Genomic DNA, 18587 nt, shown 5'->3' with positions numbered 1-18587 from the left:
AGAATAACCCCAGGTGTGGTACTTCTCAGATGCACTGTAAGAGCCACTTGTGTGATGAGTTATTTGAAGAGGGCTTCATTTTCTTGTATCAAAAATGAACTTTGCCAGCAATAAAAATACTTGGATTGCATTTAGAGTTAAAAAAAACCTGCAAATGTAATTGCTGCAACAGTGCATCAAGGGCTGGTACCCAAATTAATAAATGCCAGTCCTTCAATGCTGTCCTAAGAGAACTCAATTAACTAAAGGGGCTCAGTGGGAATTTGACAATCCAATGTCTGACAGTTTGACAGTTCTGATCCTACAGAACATTGCCCTCAGAACAACCCAGCTCTGCAGCAGAGCTACAGGCAGCACAGGCTCAAGGTTCAGCTTCCATCTGAGGGGGAATTTCCCCTTTCCTGGAGGGTGCACGAGGGAGTCCCTGGGTGCCACAAGGGCTGGGATTGATTTGAGGGCAGTTCTTTGTCAGGGTTCTCAGGCAGGGAGAGGACACTGGTGTGTCTGTTCACAGATGCTGCTGGCACCCAGCCTGCTTGGCCATCCTCCACACTGCTGGGCTGCCTTTCACCCCTCAGCTTCTCTCAGACCATGGTCCCCCCAAAGCAGCTCCTGTTCCTCAAGGACATGGGGTAACCCCACTGGGAAACCTGCAGGAAGAGAATTGGGATCTTGTGGGAAGGAGAGGCCAGCTGGGCTCTCTCAGCTGGGACTGGATCTGCTGGATGCTGAGCCAGAAAGGAAAAAATGTGCCTGTTTCTGGGATGTGGTGCAGGTCAGCACTGGGCATCTCCTGAGCAGAACAAGAACATTGCTTTGCTTGTTACTGGGAAATGGGAAATGCTGCTCTGGGCTTTGGAACTGCAGAAGAGCAGTTGTTGGCTCTGGAAATCCCTTAGGCTTTTGCAAAAAGAAAAGCCACACAGAAACACCCAACCTGACAAATTGGAGCCATCTGGGTGCAGAAGGGCAGCCCATTCTCAGCAGTGCTGCTGATCCCTGGCCCAGCTGGATCAGGCACCTTCCCAGAGTGCCAGCATCCCTTTGCAGCCTCAGGGCTTCCTGAAACAGCCCTGCAGAAATGAGGAACACAAACCTACAACTCACTGTGACCAGCAAGAAATTGGTTCTTGGGTGTCCTGGCTGGTTCAAAGCAAAACCAGTCAGCCAACGTCTTCAGTGTCCAAATCCTCCTCCAAGTGGCCATTTCTTCATCCCTCCTTCAAAACTTTCACAGATAAAATTTCACATGAAGTTTGTTTCTCTTCCAGCATTATTTTTAGCATTGCTATATGGAAAACCGTCACACTTTCATACATTTATTGTGTTTTATTAACAAAACACAAAAGTTCGGGTGTTTGTTTTTTTCCTTTTTATTTTTTTGTGATGGTGTATTTTTTGTTTTGTTTTGTTTTGTTGTTTGTTTAAACCATTACAGTTTTATAAGCTGATTCAAAATTTCAAAAGCAGTGAAAATGAGCTCCTTGGCTTGAATCTGTGCCCTTGCAGGAGTGTTCTGTGCCACAGTTGGACATTTCTTGGTGTAGCAGTAAGGGAGAACAGAATTGACCATATTTGTTTTTTCTGGGTCTGGTAGCATATCGCTCATCTGATCTTCAGAAAGCATTTACATAAATGGACTTTTGCCAACTTTTGGGAAGGATTTTACATGCAGCTGGCTCCTTACATGCCTTCCCCACAGAGTGTGGGGCCCTCTTTATCTCCTCGTACCCCCCAGGATGTTCTTCATGGGAGGGAGGCATAACAGTTGTTTTCATTTTCCCTTTCCCTTATTTCTGGTTCAAGCATCAGTGTGACCAGAATTAAGTGCAAGAAAAGATGGACATCTGGAGAGGAGATGGGGCTCTGGGATAGCACTTGGTTGTGTATTCCTTGCAGGAGCAGAACAGATTGGCTGTGAAGGGCTCAAATTCTATTTTTTATTCTTCTTCTGTGATAATTCAACTCCTGCTTTGTGTTCTTTTTATGAATGTATATAAAATTAAAAGCATATTTAGCTTAGAAATACAGTAATAGTAGCTGTGGGCTTTCAAGCCTGACCTTTTTGTTATTACTGAAAACAACAGCAAGTTCTCAGCATGTTATTACTGCTATATATATATTTTTTCAAATCAAAATACAGTTTTGCTGCAGGTGGGCTAATGCAGATACCAGCAACTAAATAACTGTATCAGGAAAATAACTTTTAAAGAAATTGTGAAGGTTTTTTTTCCTGGTTGGATGCTGCTGGCATTTGCAGGTGGGTTGGTGCCTGTGAGAATCTGAGTCACAGTGAGACACCCCTCGTGTATTGTACCAGAGCTGAGGGACAGGAGCTCTCCCCAGGACCTGCTGCATGGGTTTGAGGCATTGTACAATCTCCTGGGTCAGCTTTTCTTCCCACCAATCATCTGTTTATACTTGAAGGGAACGTCTCATGTTGAGTTTAACAGAGCCTGTGGTGGGGGAGGAAGAGGATTTCTAGCTTGGCTGAAGCTGCAGGATGCAAACATAATATAAAACTTACAAATAATGGCAAGTGATAAAAGTACGTAGAATAAAAGATAAGCTGTGATAAACATTTCATGTAGATCTAATCAAACTTGGCTTTGTGGCACAAAGGCCCCTTCCTTTCACTTTATAAATACTTTCTAAGAAAATCCTGTGACCTGTTTGCTGCACAGATACAATCTGTCCTAATAATGGACATCAGGACAAAAAATGGGACACTTAAAAGCACATTTATTTTTTCCTGCATGTGTGATTCCTGAATTTAAAAAAAGCTTCCTCCTCTTTCCTTTTCACAAGTCTATAGTCATTATACTGTGTCTAAACCAGATGGAAGAATATATTAAAAAATGTTTTTAAACCACAGATTGAAAAGTGGTGCCAGGATTTTCAACCAAAAATGTGGCTCTGATTCTAAAATCTGTTGACAATTTTAGAAAGTTTTCTTTTGGCAAACGAGCTCCATTAGTGTCTTTTCTTTCTTCTAGGAAAATAAGAAAAATCTTTATCTGAGTCATAATGTAGTTAGAACTCGATTTGAGAATATCAGCATAAATATATTAACTTTCTGCATGGATTGGAGTTGGGACATAAACAGACTGATCCATAACATGAGAAACACACACTTAAAGGCTACAGTTGTCTCTTATGTCTAATATTGGGTCTTACCACAAATGTGTGCTTCCAGGATTTTAACTAAAGCTGCTCCAGTCCAGTCTCAGAAATTCTATTTAGAATTTAAATTTTGGCTGTTCTTTCCAAATGAGGACAATCAGCATCACACACTCTTGAACTGAGATTTCTCCTTACATTGGATTGAGCAATGAAGTTCAGCATGAGGCAGCTTTCTGGGCATGAAGTCTTGTGTGGAACACCAGACATTCAAAAAACGTCTTTGTAAAAGTAAATCCATTTTAAATACCCCTGAGAGAAATAGAAGAAACTCTGAATACCCCCAATAAAAATAAACACTTTTACATTTCCCTTTAAATAATTGTACGTGTTATAACTGGAGAAAAAATTATTATTCCTACTTCACTATATGCACTATAAGGGCATATGTTAAACTTCCATCCACATCCATATATTTTTTATATATCCATATAAACCTCCATCCATAAAATGCCTTTTCTCCCACAAGAGTGAGCTTATGCCAAATTTTTTCCCCTTCCATGCTGCTTCCAGGGGTTCCAGGGAGCCTCTTTGAGGTGCAGCATTCCCTGCTCACCTGCTGGCCATATGTGCATTGGGCTCACCTCTGGACTGACCTGACAGCAGCATTCAGAATTTCCAAATTTGGGCTTTGTAAGGGCAGTGAGTTGCCTTAAACACCAGTGCATGGGGTTTTAAAGAGGCTGCTGTTGTATGCACTGCACTGTGAAATATTCCAGCAGATCCCTCCAGTGCCAAGTGTTTCAGCAAGGCTTTAAATATCTTTCAGGGAATTTTTTGGAGTGTGGTTGTTCTTTATTGAGGAAACACCTGTTATCCACATTTAAGGGTAGGGAGGTGAGCTCAGAAGTGATGCTGTTTGCAGGGAGTTTGGGGTATAAAGGGTCTAACTTGATTCCTGCAAGCCTTAATTGTGTGCCATAACTCCTGCTCAGCCTTCCCTGGGGGGTTGTGGAAGGACACAGGTGATCCCTAAGGACAGGTTGCAGAATGGTGAATAACTGAGTTGGGACTGTGCAGAGGAGGAAGGCATCTGACTGGAAAAAGGGACTGAAACTGAGTTTTGTTCTGTTCTGTCACTGATTTTTTCATAGCTGATGTTGTTCTTGTTTGTCTTGTAGATGTATCAGCAAATAACTGCTATTCCTAAACCACGCCTTTGCCTGAAAAGCCCTTAATTTCCAAATTATAGTAAACTGGGAGGGAGGGGATTTTCACTCTCCATTTTTAAGAAAAGTTTTGTTTTTTTTTTCTCTGGCAACACTGTCTTCTAAACCAGGACACTGAGGTGTCAAAACAGAAAAGTACCCAGATGAATGAGGTGGAAGAATGTCACCATTGATGTGTAGTGTTGTAGAATGCTGCTTTTAACTTTTTCCATGGATCTCAGTGGAGCCCTTTGGTGCAATGGTCCGGACCTGTGGCTCTGTCCCTCCTTTGAGGGAAGCTTGGGGATGTCAGACATGGGATAAATCACAGGAGAGCTGCAGGAGGCTGTGCTCTGAGCTGGTCCTCAGGGCTGGAGAAAACTTTCAAGGTGATTACCTGTTGCTAAGCCTGGGCTGTATGCTGGAGAAGTCCAATTTTGGTGTCAATCTGCTTGTGCTTGGACAGATTCTGAGGCTGAAAGGTGATTCCAGGGTGGGCTGCACTGCTGGGGTACTCACCTGGAGCAGGGCACATGGGTGAGGTGTCCTTGCATCTGGCACACAGCAGCGCTCTCCTGTGCTCTGGCAGGTGTCAGCAGTCACATCCCTGTCTGCCTTTCTGCTTTCTTGAGACTTGTCTCCTACCCAATAATTTTTTTCAAGTTGAATCAGTGAAATGGCTGCTTCTCAGCACTGAGCTTTTCTGCACTCAGTGATTATTTGTGACAGCTCTGTAGAGTTTTGTCCTGGCCAGCAGTGTCAGCAGATGCATTGTGTTGACTTCCTGAATCCAATTTGTAACAATAATGTTTTTCTCATACTGTGTTTCTGGAACCAATTTGCCTGCTTTCCCTTCCCCATCTCCCTGTCCCGGACACCCCAGTGAGAGCTGTGCCCTGCACGCTCCCAGTCTCCTTCTGTTTGCCTGTTCCTCTGCCTGAGCTCCCATGTTCTGGGAATAGATTTATGGGACACAACTGGAGGCACTAAGAGGCATTTATGAGACAGACTAGTGAGAATCTTGGGCAGCTTTTCTACATGAGACACTCCTGCTAAAATACAAAAGCCCAAATGTAAAATTTCCTAAGCTGCTTGATTTATTTGATTCATTTCCTCCGTCTATTCAATTTCAGAGCCATTTAGGAAGATCATTTGTACAAACATTTAAGTTCTCTTTAACTAAAGTCAACCAATGTGTTTTTTCAATGAGCTGGAGCTCATGAGAAAGATACAAACATTGGCTGTGTAAAGAAGGCAATTAGTGTTTGTACAATATATTGAAAATTAGCTCGAGGCACACTGAAAAAATACGTTTTACACATGTGTATTTTTCATCCAATTCCACAGTTTGTACTAGATCCTGACACAGATAATTCCAGAGGCTACCAAATGAATTCAAACTGAAAGAGGTTGCAATTGTCTATAAGAGAGGGGGTCTGTAATGTAGTTGGTTTTACTCTGTATGTTTGATCACTTGGAGCACGTCAAGGAAGCATCTGCATGTAAACAGCAAAATGAAACCTCTCTTGTGCTGTGAGAGTTGAACTTCTCTAGTTTAGAAATTGAGCATTTCTAAAAATGTACTAATGATGTCATCCTGATAACAGGAGATATTCCTCTACTTTGTCATGGAGGGATCCTTTCCCATGGGTTTTAAAGCTGTCACAGGAATAGCAAAAATCTGTTATAATCACAGGAATCAGTGGAAAAGTTTTATTTTAATGACTGTTGGGGGAGCAACTGTCATGTTATCTGCATTAAAGATTGTGCACCCATTATCAGGAATGTTTTGCCCAGAGTTTGATAGGAATTTGGATCAAGGACCATTTTCCTGAAAGGGAAGAAAAAGCCATTGTTGATACAGCCATGGTTGGAGTGCCATTTAAAAAACTTTGGAGTATTTTCTGAAAATAGGAGTGCACCTATAGCTATTAATGAAAATATTGTTTTTTTCTTGTAATAATTTAGTGTTTAATTCTAATAGGACAGATCACAAAACAAAATAAATGGCCTGTGAGGCTCTGGTGTTATAATGGACACAAATGTACTTTCTGCAGTGGATTATGTTAAAGTATTTGCTGTTTATATGAATTATTGTGCTGTATATAGAGCAGAACCATTCAGGAAGACAAACTAAAACTTCTGTTTATTTCTGTAAGAGAATTCACAGGAGTGAAAGTCCATATGGAGTCTTGGATGCAGGAGTGCAACAACTCGCCTTAACATGTAGAAGAGAGCATATGGTTTTGGTAATAGGTTAATAAGAGCAATTAACCTTATAGTGCACTCATTTGTTGGTCTCAGTTGTTTATAAACTAGGTAATAAAGATATTTTAACATCCTATAGTTTTACAGGAGATTAAGTGAAATCAGGCTGTGTTTTTCAAGTTTTAATGCCAACAGTACTCAGGTGATAGTGTGATACAAACATAAAATGAGCAGAGTAGAAGATTCAGAGTACTCTGTGGTGTGTCCAGCCAATGGATGTCATCACAACTGTTGAAATACATAGAAGAGTTTAGGGAAATACAAACACATGTTAGAGGTTTTCATTAGCAGAGGAGCTGTTTTCCTGGGATGCAGTCACAGATCTGTCACTCATCTTGTTCTTGTCCCCTTACAAAGACTGTAATGTGAACTGCTTCCAGGCTGTGTTTACATAGAAAATAATTTTAAACTTACCTTCTTCTTCTTGAAGATGAGCCTCATAAAAGAACAGGCTAAAAAAGCAGCAAGCCCTGTCATTGCTTTATTTTGTTTGTTTTGAAGGACTTCCTGCAGCAGTTTCTCTGTTAGGAGCTGCTGTGTTTGCCTGGCAAACAGAATGAGTGGGTACAGATGAGCAGGTTGTTGTTGGCCCCACAAACTGCACCCACAAGAAAAGCAATTTTTATTTCATTCTCTGTTGGCTCCCCCCACTTCAGGTGGTGTCACTTGTCCAGTTGGGCACCTTGCTGCAAAGACAAGTGACACCAGGGGTTGTGTGATTTTGTTCTGTGAGTTCTTTGGGTTCTAGGCTGGTGGTGATGGGAGAAGGGATGGTTTCACCGTAACAATAATTTTTTATTTGATTGTACAACTTGTATCAGTCAGCTTTTTGACCTCCTGCTTTTGTGCAATATTTGTTTTGCAAACTTCTGCCTACTTTTTTGTCTACTATATTATTATTCCAAAAGAAACCTTAAATCAGCTCATCTGTAGATTTAACTTGAGCGTGTAAAGGATGATATATTGTGGTTATTGGTTTTGTCTGTCCTTCCTGATTTACTGTTAATTGTCTGATTTTTACCTTATATTTAGGTTATAAGCTATTTTGATATATTTAGCTGATAATAACCCGAAAGAGATGTGATTCTTTTTTTTTTTTAATCCTGGATTTGAACATCAAGACAATAATTTCTTTCTTTAGATTTTTTTCAGAGGCTTCCATGAAACCTTTCTATACAAATCTGTGGTCTCATTTTTTCTCTTTCATTGAATTGACTGAACAATGTATTTGCTGGTGCAGCATTCACCAAAGATGAGGACTCTTTTGCTTTATTAGACATGACAGTGTTTAAACAATACTGATTCTCATACCCAGCTGCCTTTCAACTGATTTCTGTGCTCTCTATTGCTGTGTAAAACTGGAACATTAATGGCATCTTGCATGCTACCCTCTGGAGACCTACTTTTCTTTAGAGAAAAATCAAATAAATGTAAACTTTTCTGGGGTTTTTCCTCATACTTTTTTTCTTTCTTTTCAAAAGATACTTTAGTGTACTGTCAGATTTTGTATGTGTTACAGTACTAATTTTCAAGCAGATAATTTTAGAATGTAGTCTTCATTTTATAGATAGATTTACTCATTTGCTTATTTTTTTATAGAAATAAATGCCTTCATCTAAACCAGAATATACCAGCTTTAAAAATATTGTATATTGAAAATATGTTTGTTAAACAGACAATTAACATTTGCAGATGTTAATAATTTGTTCAGTCTCTCACTTTTAACAGTATTAAGTATTCTTCATGAGAGAGACATAAAACCCACATTTTTCTAGCCTATAAATACAAATATTTAAGTCACACATTTAGACAAGCCCAAGACTCAAAGCATTTGCTCCTGAAGGATGAATTTTGTTTGTTCCAGAGCAGCCACCTGTGATGGCTGCAGCCATTGCTGAGGTGCTGATTGTGGCACAACTCTCTCCCTCCAGTCCTTCAGAGGCTGCTTAATTCCATATAGATTTCAGTTAATTGGGAAATAACAACTTTCTGAAACCCAGACACGATTCTTGTCCCCTGCCCCTCCCCAAATACTCATCCTGCAGCAGGGTAAGGATTTGGGGTACGCAGTTGTCCTGCTCAAAGGAGGGCAATGACCTCTCATAAAGGACTGCTCAAAGCTGGGGGGTGGGATTTGATATTTAACTTCAAAGAATCAATGCTTTCTGAAGAAAATTTATAACCTTCTTGGCTATAATATCTCCCATAATTTTTTGCACAGAAGCCAGGTGGCCCTGAACAGTGTCTGTGTCCCACAGTGCCATGACATTCTGTGTCACACATGCAAAGCCACTTGGAAGCATTGCAGGGAATATTTTCTAAATAAAGAATGTTTTGATATCACAGTATTGCTTCTAAACAATTTTTTCCCTAATTTTCTACAGCTGGTCTAAAAACCCAGAAGAATGGAAGTTTCAAAAGACAAGACAGACGTGGCTTCTCCTGCACATGTATGATAAAGAGAAGGTTTGTATTCATATTTATCTGCTTTGTCTCAGAAAAAATATAATACAGTCTTATACATTAGTTATAGCTATTCTTTATTAACCAAAACTTCCTAGTACTAGCCATGCACTTGTCTCATAATTTTTTAATAATTACAAATTACTTTGTTTTTAACCAAGATGCTAAAGCATTTTAATTGCCTGTCATTGATCTTTTTGTTTTGTTGGTGATCATTGTCCTGTGTATGCTAGATTTTTATACTTGATGTATAGCAAGCATAAAGAGAGCAGATTCATGGTTTATTTAAATCTGGAGTTTGCTGAGAATTTGAGTCATATCCTTAATTTGAATTTCCTAATGTGGAACCCAATACTGCAAACCACAGTTCTCATATTGTTTCAGATATCTCTGGCTCCATAGAAGATGTACAGCCATATTGCCAAGATGTTAAAATAGCTCTCTCATTTAAATATAAGTGAAACCTGATGTTGATTGTGAAAAGCATAAAGTATAACCAGAACTCAGGCTTGACTCCATACTGAAATCCATTCATTTTATAACTTAAAAAACAACATAAATTGAATTTCCAGTAAATATCTGGCTATTGTGGTATCAAATGAGGGTGTCAGGACATTCATTTTGTTGTGCAGCAGAACAAACCTCTGCCCATTTGCACAGTGCCTCCCTTATTGGTTCATTTTGTTGACATTAGGTTTTGGTGATTTTTTTGTGTGCACTTGAACATTTACTCATACCAATTGTCCTGACCCAAATTAGTCAGCAGCTCTTAAGCCAATCACCTGACATTGGGTGTTACCTTTTTGGACAGCCAGATAATTAACAGCAGAGTTTCATGACAGCAAAAATGTTCACGTGGTGTAAATACTTTAAAAATATGGCTAGCAGAATACAAATTTGATTTTGGTTTCTGGGTTGCTTGCTCTGTCTTCTATTTTAAAGTTTCTCCTTTAAAAGTCTTTATCAACCTTTCAAAATCAATGCATGCTCTTCAAAGGTACCTAGAAATTGTTTGGCAGGCAGAAGGATGTTTTTACTCTTTTTACCTGTTTACTTTGGGGTTTGTGTTGAAATATACTGGGACACAATGAACTGTAAGTAGTATTTGTTTTCTGTATCAAAACACAGTTTAACTCCTTACTTCTCAACACTGAAATGAAACTTCCTTTTTCTTAAAAATCTGATGGAAGTGCTCTGATTTATTTAAATTCACATATTTTGTAGTTTAATAATCAGAGGAGCATTGAATATGAGCTTCAGAGAATGATTAACATCTGCATCCAGATTCAGTGAAGTTAGTAGAACTGCTCAAGTGCTTATAATTAAGCATTTGATGAAGTCTCTTTCTTCATCAGGACCATAGGGAGGGCACACCCAGCTTCTTTTGAGTATTTTTAATACCCAAATTCAACTTCCTGTCCATTGCAGAATAAAATCTGTTGGCAATCCAAGCATGACTAACATACAAAAGGAGACATAAGTGTCTTTCCTTCCTAAGCCACATCTTTGATCTCGTGCTGTCACTTGGATGCTGCTGAAGAGCCATGCAAAGGCCTGAGTCGAGTTTCCTGTACTGATAGACTCTTTTTGTAAGAAAAAAGTTGAGGTTTTAAAGTTGTTTGCTAGATAAATGTTTTTTTAAGCTCCTTTAAAATCCATCTGCTGGCTGGGTGGCAGCTTCCAAGCCAGCCCTGTGTACCTATGGTGTGTGTACCTGTCCAGCACCCAGGATGAAATAAACACTATTTGTTGGCCATTTATTGGTCTTTATCATCTGGCACAGCATTTTTAGGAAGTCACTACATCAGTCTTCAGCTTCTGGACTTCAGGGCATGGTGAGGTGGCTGAAACTCCCTTGGGAGGTGACCCAAATGCAGCCTGGCAGCAATGAGCTGAGCTTCTCTCTGCTGGTCTCTGTTTGCTTTGCAGAATGCCTGGGTGGCTGCAGGTCTCTCTGAAAATACAGAGTTGCAGAGGATAATTTAGCAGTGATAATTGTTCTTTTCCTGGTACTCTTTTGTATTGTTTCCCAAAACCAGTAATTATTTCACTTGGGATTATTTCCATATTAATCAGCTCCAGTGCATATTAGGAAGTTAGGAAAGAAGCTGGGTTGGTATGTGTGAGAGAGAAAAAGAAACAAGAAAAAGGTCAAAACAATTTAACAAAAGAATAATAACAAAATCCCCTAAGCCTGGCTTTGACTTCCAGAGCCGTGCTGGGAGATCTTGATCTCCAATTTCAAACCAGCCTTGAACTGACCTTGGAACAAGGATTGTGTTCCTCCTTGGAAAACCTCGCCAAGACCTCTGAAATTACCCCTTTTGTACTACTGTATCTGAAGAATTAAAATTTGGATTTCATTAACTTTGTGTGTTGCAGTGCTTGCTATGGCTCTGCTGTCTGTGTAAGTCAGGAGGAAATGTGATCTTACCTTGCCCACGGGGTGCTGTGTTGTGATCTCCTGATGAAACAAACCTCAGAGCTGTGTTATGTTAAAGGAAAAAAAAAAAAAATCAGACTTTTTGAACACTTGAACACCCTTAGGGCCAAATGCTGGATGTTTTCTAGGCTTCAGGCAGCCTCCTGTTAAGTCTGCACACTTAGAATTTCTAAATTTAGAGCAGGCTTTCAATTGCCCCCTCAAGCATTTTGCTTAAATGATATAATAATAATAATAAGTGTACTTCCACAGGTATGTCCATGCCATGAGCTCTGAGGAAAAGAGTTGCAAATTACAGAGATAATTTGGCCAAGGTTTGAAACGTGGAAATGTTGCTGACTTTAAAAGCTCACTACTGAATATCTGCATTAAAGGAGCACTGTTACACTGGGATTGTTTGTGTCTAAATGGGTTCATCTGTTATTAGTACCAACTTTCTGTGAGTGAAAACTTTCAAAAATATAGATATTTTTCACTGTGTTTGATTTGCACAGTATAGCAACGCTTCATATATCATGTATTTCTGTTAGTCATTGTAAAATTAATATTTCTTTTGTAACTGCATTGTTTCTTTAATGCAAGAGTGTTTGTGTGAAGAAATAGAAGGTTTTCCATAGTGTACAAGTTATGAGGCTGAACGCAGACTTAAGTTTTGATTTATTACTTTGTAATACCCCTGATTGATGAAGCAGTGCTGGAATATTCTTTCTTCCTCTTCTTTTGGAGTGATAGAAGTTTTAGTGATCAAAGTTCTGCTGCCAAATGTCCATGGAGAAATAAGTTGTAAATTAAGTGTCTGCTGAAGCTGTGTCTTCTCTGAAATGTTGATACTTTGCAGAACTGAAACCGCCCTCGAATAATTAGTCCCGAATCCTTTAAATACTTACGTATGTGTTTGACTTGACTCATGTCAAGTTATATGTGTAAAGTTAAACATGGAGAAACATATTTGCAGGATGAGATCATTTTAACATCTCATGATTCACAGCAAAAAATATCCTGTTATTGGCTGAAACGTGTTGCACAGATACACAACATGAAGTTAAGATCGGCGTAGGTCTGTTCACATATTCCTTTTGAAAGTACTTCGGTATGAAGCACTGAATAAATCATTCCAAAGTCCTTGCTAAATCATTGTCAAGATTAATATAATGATCATTTAAATTGTATGTTGTATCAGATAAGCTAAAACTTAATCTCTGCCTAGTTAATTAGAAAGGGAGTGAAACGTGGATAATGCAACTGTAGATGACTAAAGTACTTTTAGTGTTAGACATGTTGGTAGAGCCTATCAGTTTTAGCCAGCATGATTTTAAAATGATTTCCATATGTCTGAATTTCAGTTTGTTTTTCAAATTAAATTCTAGTCTTTTGTATAAGCATTCTGTCAAAGTGTGCAGTGGTGGGTGGTATCTCATCTTAGCAAACAATTTTTGGGTAAGGGCGAGGGGAATTCCAGCAAAATTCTCCCCTCAGACATGTGCCTGCAATTCTCACTGAATTTAGTAAAATTTACATGTGTGTTTCCAAAAGGAGGGTTTGGCTAATGCGTTTTGTTTTTTGCTTCCACCAAGCCTCAGAGCCCTGGGCTCCCTGTCAGGCAGTGTTTGCATTTGCTGATCAGCGTTTCCACATCTGCTGAGCATTTCCTCTCAGATGCTCTGCCCATCCGAGCACATGACAGTCCTCTCACCAGCTCCGTCCCTCCTGGCAGCTTGAGCCTTGGCAGGAAACATTTCCACTTGGATTTCCACTTGTAGTTGGGCTTGGGCAAGCACCAAACCTGTGCCATTCTCCTGATTGTCTTTCAGGTGATGCTGTGGTGTGATTGTGAGTACGTGTTGAGAGCAGAGAAAATAAAGCTGTTCTTCCTTCCCTTTGTTTTTTCTTTCAAGGTTCCAGACAAGTATTTCACCATTTTACTGGATTATCTGCAAGGGCTTCAGGGCAATGCACGAGACAAAACTGTGCAGAAAGCTGAAGCTTTCATGAAGGAATTTGATGGTTCTGATGGAGAAGACCCAAACCTGCTGGAGAAGTGCAAGCGCATCAGACAAGTTCTCCAACTGCTGTCCTGAGAGTATTTCTGTGTCATAATTGTTGTCTGGTGCAGGGAAGGAGAGGGTTTCACATACAGAGGCTGTAGAGGATTTGTAAAGATAATAATAAGTTTTATACTCACCATTTTTTCCAATTGAAAGTATTTATTGTGTTTGGAGGTGATGAAATAAAAAAGAACATACATAGCCCATAGTCTTGCTAGTAATCTTACTGCACCTCTAGAAAAATAAACCTCTCTCCCTCTCATTAGTTTTTTTCTATCTCTCCCTCTAATTACTGTTAAATATGAGGAATGTTCCAACTCTTAATAAGAAGAGCAAAGCAACCAACATAAAGCCTGGAGGGTCTTTTACAATGGCAGCTTTTAAAATGAGTGTACAGTACAGTGCATGCTCAGCCAGCTGTAATCTCTCACTTTCAGCTTCAGAAGGATGTCACTTGGATTTGGGAAAGATCATTTTCAGTCTGCTGAACACGAGTTGTATAACACAGTTGCTTATTAGTACTTCACACGGTGATCTGGAGATACCAGCAGCTTTGTTGGCTTTGATTTTATATTTTAAAGTTTTCAAGTGCACTAGGGCAATTGTTTAGATACTCAGATAATGCACGGATGGGAACAGATCAAATCCTTCTCTCTATGTGGTGAAATCATCAAATTGTAGCTAAACTTACCCTACAATCCAAAGTGCTGTGCTGTATCCAGCCTGCCAATATTGCATTTTCTTCTTCCTCCTGCATCTGGCATCCAAAAGAGTTAATTCATGTTCATTCCTTTTGGCATGGGGCATTTGTCTCTTATGAATGTGCTGAAAATGAAGCTTTCAAGTAAAAACCAAGGACATTAATTACTCAAAGTTGGATGATTGGCTTATTTAATAACACTGGTATTCAGACAGAGTTCTTGACCTGATTCTTTAATGTTTCTGCAAACATTGTTCATACTTTATTAATAACAACTATATGAAATGTGTGGTGTTTTAGAAGAGTGGCTGTCTTTGGGAATTACAGCTTTAATTTGGGTGGGTGAAGGAGGGGAGGATCTGAGGATATGCAGGCCTGATTTTCCAATAAGAAGCATTTGAGTGGATTTGACAGCCTTCATAGCCATGGCTTAGTACAAATCTTTAAAGGTATGAAATGTATTGCTAATAACAAATAACTTACACTTTCTGACTTGCTGAGGAGGAGCCAAAAAAGACTAGAACCCAGCATGCCCTCCTCTAAAAGGGTAACTGGGATGGAGTTTGGCACAAGAATGGGCAAATTGAGCAGCAGTGTCCTGGTTCTTCCTGGAGCTGCTGACAGTGCCTCGGGGCACAGCTGGATCAGGGCTGCAGAGGAGGCACAGCCAAAGCCTTTCTGAGCTGTGTAGCACTGATCTTCCAGTGAGAAACCTGGTGAAAAGGATCTGCAATAAAAAGAAGTGGTCCTGACATTTAGTGAACTCATAAAGATCATTGGGTCATATATTTTACATGTGAGAATATGCAGCTGGGAAAACTTGCTGTCACTGCAGGCAGAAGCTGATACTTGTTTCTTTCCATGAGAGAAAATAGGAATTTCTCAGGGATGAAGTTTTTTAAGTATCTTTTTGTGAGTTTATCATTGCATGTTAGATGTCAGAGAAGAATTTTTGTTCTCCCTCAAGATGTTTGAACATCACTGCTTTTAATTTCCCTGTCACACAAAAATGTGGGTTCTCATTATGCCCTTAACATACCTTCCAGCTTAAAAGCACATTGCAACTGCACTTTGGAAAAGAATTGCAAAAAAAGATGATAAAGGTAAGATCTGGGCAAAAATATGGAAATCTTTTATGACTTTGACATATTTGGCAAGATTTGCCTTTCTTGGACTTTAGTTCTGACCATATGTAAATGCTGACAAATCTGTAAGAAGTTTTGTTGATCAAGAATGTCATGTTTCATTTTATATCAATTAATGTTAAAAGCACACAAGGCCTGTCAATCTGGAGACCACATGAACAGTAGTATTTGGAAAAGAACAGTGAGAGTCTCTCACCAGTGATGGACTCCTGGGAGCAGGTCCTGCTCTGCCTCCTCTTCCTCAGCTGCAGTTCCAGCTTTCCCTCCAGTCCCACTTACTGCTGGGTGCAGGTCATGGTCCTGGGGCTCTGCTTCTTGCAGTTATGGAAAATTCAGAAGCCACAGTTGAATATAATTGATGCTGTGGTTGTGTTTGGCAGAGAAAGCAAAGCATGGTGCCTCCTGCCATGTGCCTTTTGGTACTGTCCAATGGTCAGAAGGGTCTTGAAATTGGGTAAAAGATTTGTAAAACTGCTGCTTGCTGGTGCTGTGTCCTGCATATCAGAGCTCAACAGGAAATATTCAAAGAGTTGTCTAATAGTTGATGTTGTAGTGCAAATAGAAAAGGACACTTCAATTGCATTTCATGTTTTTACTTCACGCCTTTTCTTCAGGAATCTTCAGCTGGTTGGCAAACAAGTCATCTTCACAACACCCAGGAAATGCAAGAACACATTTTTGGGAGATCTGTATTGCTAGGCCTGTTTAAAGGACAAGATTGTGAGGGCCCAAAGAGCTTATCCCACACACTGTGCAAATGCTGTGGTGCCTCTGGCAAGCAGATCTTGCCTTGTCCATGTGCTACCCACCACACCAGCCTCTGCTTCCTGCTCAGCCTGCCATTTTCATCCTTAGATTTACATTATGTGATGAGTGAGTCTAGAAAAATCTCCTCCATCAGCCACTTAAAATAATTTATCTTAAATTATTAAGTGTGCAATCAGTTACTGAATTCCTGTAGCTGGTTGGAGCTGTGTGGGAAGATGTAATCTGGTGCTTTATTCACTTTTTGTCATTTGGTCATGTACAGTTTTCAACTCTCAACGTTGCTTGTATCTTAGGCAATCACATGGGCATAGATAGGACAAAATTTTGTCTTTGCCCCTGTTTGAATCAGTCTGCTGTGTTAATAAAAATTGCATCCCAGGCTAGAAGTGGCAGTGTGTACAGAATGACAAATTGTATCTTCATCTGCCCACGCTAATCGCCTTCTAGTCGAGTTAATCTGCATTGTGTAGCTCTGGCTAGCAGAATGCATGTCCTAGGAGAATGCTGAAGTCAGGAATTCCAGGCAAAATAAAGGAACACTAATTACTTAGAATTGCTTAAAGCTGGAACTGTGCCTCTAATGGAAGTACTAATTACTCAAAATTTGACAGTGGAAGAAGTTCCCTTTAATTTGGCTGATCCTTGATCCTTGCTATGGATTGTGTATCTGTTTGGTTCTCCACTGTCTGCCCACAATTTTAATTTGTTATCACCATTGTAAAATTACTGTGTAAATGAATTCTGTTTGTATTTGGGAAGGGCATCTTGGAGTTGTTGAATGTGTCGTTTATTTCCTTATTTTCTCTCACTGGAAAATTGCTCTGCTGTGTTTCTCTCCATTTCAAATCAAGGTGACTCTTGACTCATCTCCCATTATTTCAAATAGCTTAGAAATGAACATCTTTGGTTTGAGCTTGGGGGTTTGGTTTTGTTTTGTGGGTTTTTCTAAATTTTGCCGTTGAGTAAGGCAAAGTAAAAAACATTAAAATCTACTCCCATTTCTGCAAATCAGTGTCAAAAACAGCAATCATAAAAGAGATTTAAGTTGCAAAGTCAAGCAGACAGAAAATTAGAAAACATAAAAATGGAAATTGTCTGTGTAATTTAAATTTTACTCCTTCATGCGTATGTGGCAGGATGGAACTTCTTCATTATGTGATCAGGGCTGTGTTGTCCTCTGTGTGCAGCTGGTGAGTTGTTTATTCAGTGCTTTCCTGCAGTTCTGCTGCTCTTCTCATTTTCAAAAGGTAGGTCTACAAAGCAGTCCCAAAGCAGAGTAACTTTGCAGTTGGGCTTTGATCCTGCACAGAAGTAAGTAGGAACTTTCCTTTGGTGTAGGAACTGGTCATAGATGTTTCATCACAAATGTTCCCTTTAAAACATGTTTTAATGTTCTGATTCATTTACAGTCAAAATACCGAATTGATGTTACTTAATTTAAATCCAGTTTTGTTGACATAAAACTTTCCAGTGGCTTATTCTGGTTTAGCCTTTGGTTTCCTTTTATGTCTTCCTTTCTGTACAGCTGAATGAGCTTGTTATTTCTGTCCTTGCAAATAGGAATATTAGTTGTTTACAGTGATTCCAGTCATACAAGGACACAATTAAATGTCCTTGCCTGTGCAGGACAAGCTCATTTTCACAGTGATTTATAATTATGTTCTATTTTAAATTCTTCATAAGGACCTACATAGTCAACAACTTAATGCGGTTTTAAATAATTATTATTTTAAAATATGTTTTTTTTCCCTGCAAGGAGCAGGGAATAGCAAACTAAATAAAACTAATTAGTAAGTAGTGGGGGAAGGGCAAAGCAAAACAGTGGTTTATCTTTCTTTGTCAAAACAAAGCTGAATAAGAAGCTTGTGCTACTAAGAAACTGGTGTTGGAGACATAGAGGGAGGGCCCTCTGGGTACAAACAGAAGAACACTCATACTGTTGCTCTTATTGATTTTTTTTCCTTACATGCAGAAAATTTTTGGCATTCCCCAACAAAACCCACAAAAACACCTACGTCAAAAAGTTAAATAGGTTTCAAAATCAAATCCTTAAAGGTCAAGAAATGCCACATGTATATAAATGGCCAGAAGAATTAAAATTCTACCTCTCTGTGCCTCCAGCCTGGAGACTGAATGAAGGGGGATTGTGTTAGAGGCAAACAAGCAAAAACCCCTAAATTATGTGAGCACATCGTTAAAATTGGCAGCTACCCTTCTATTCATAGGAAGGTGAGTTATATTCCCTGTTAGCTTTAGTTATTCAAAATTTTAAATGAATATTTTCTGCTAATTGGAATACCACATCTGTGACAACTCACATCTATTCTCCTCAAGGTCCCATGTGTATTTTATAAAATTCTAAGCCATGGGACACAGGATCTGTCACTCTTACTTGCTTACAAAAAACCAGACCAGCCATGGCACTGT

At 39.4% G+C, this 18587-nt stretch overlaps 1 protein-coding gene across 1 annotated transcript in view; it reads left to right on the top strand.

Annotated features, from left to right (window-relative positions):
* C16H7orf50 (chromosome 16 C7orf50 homolog) overlaps positions 1–17640 on the top strand; it is a 125026-nt gene extending 107386 nt beyond the window's left edge. Inside the window, exons 4-5 of the mRNA XM_033073806.2 lie at positions 8981–9062; positions 13398–17640. Of these exons, the coding sequence (XP_032929697.1) occupies positions 8981–9062; positions 13398–13580 (265 nt within the window). The 3' untranslated portion in view covers positions 13581–17640. The remainder of the gene's footprint in view (positions 1–8980; positions 9063–13397) is intronic.
* The last annotated feature ends 947 nt before the right edge of the window (positions 17641–18587 follow it).

Source organism: Catharus ustulatus, chromosome 16, assembly GCF_009819885.2.
Source record: "Catharus ustulatus isolate bCatUst1 chromosome 16, bCatUst1.pri.v2, whole genome shotgun sequence".
NCBI classification, from domain to species: Eukaryota; Metazoa; Chordata; class Aves; order Passeriformes; family Turdidae; genus Catharus; species Catharus ustulatus.
The sequence above is the reverse complement of the archived record's forward strand: the minus strand, read 5'-3'. Positions and strand labels throughout refer to the sequence as shown.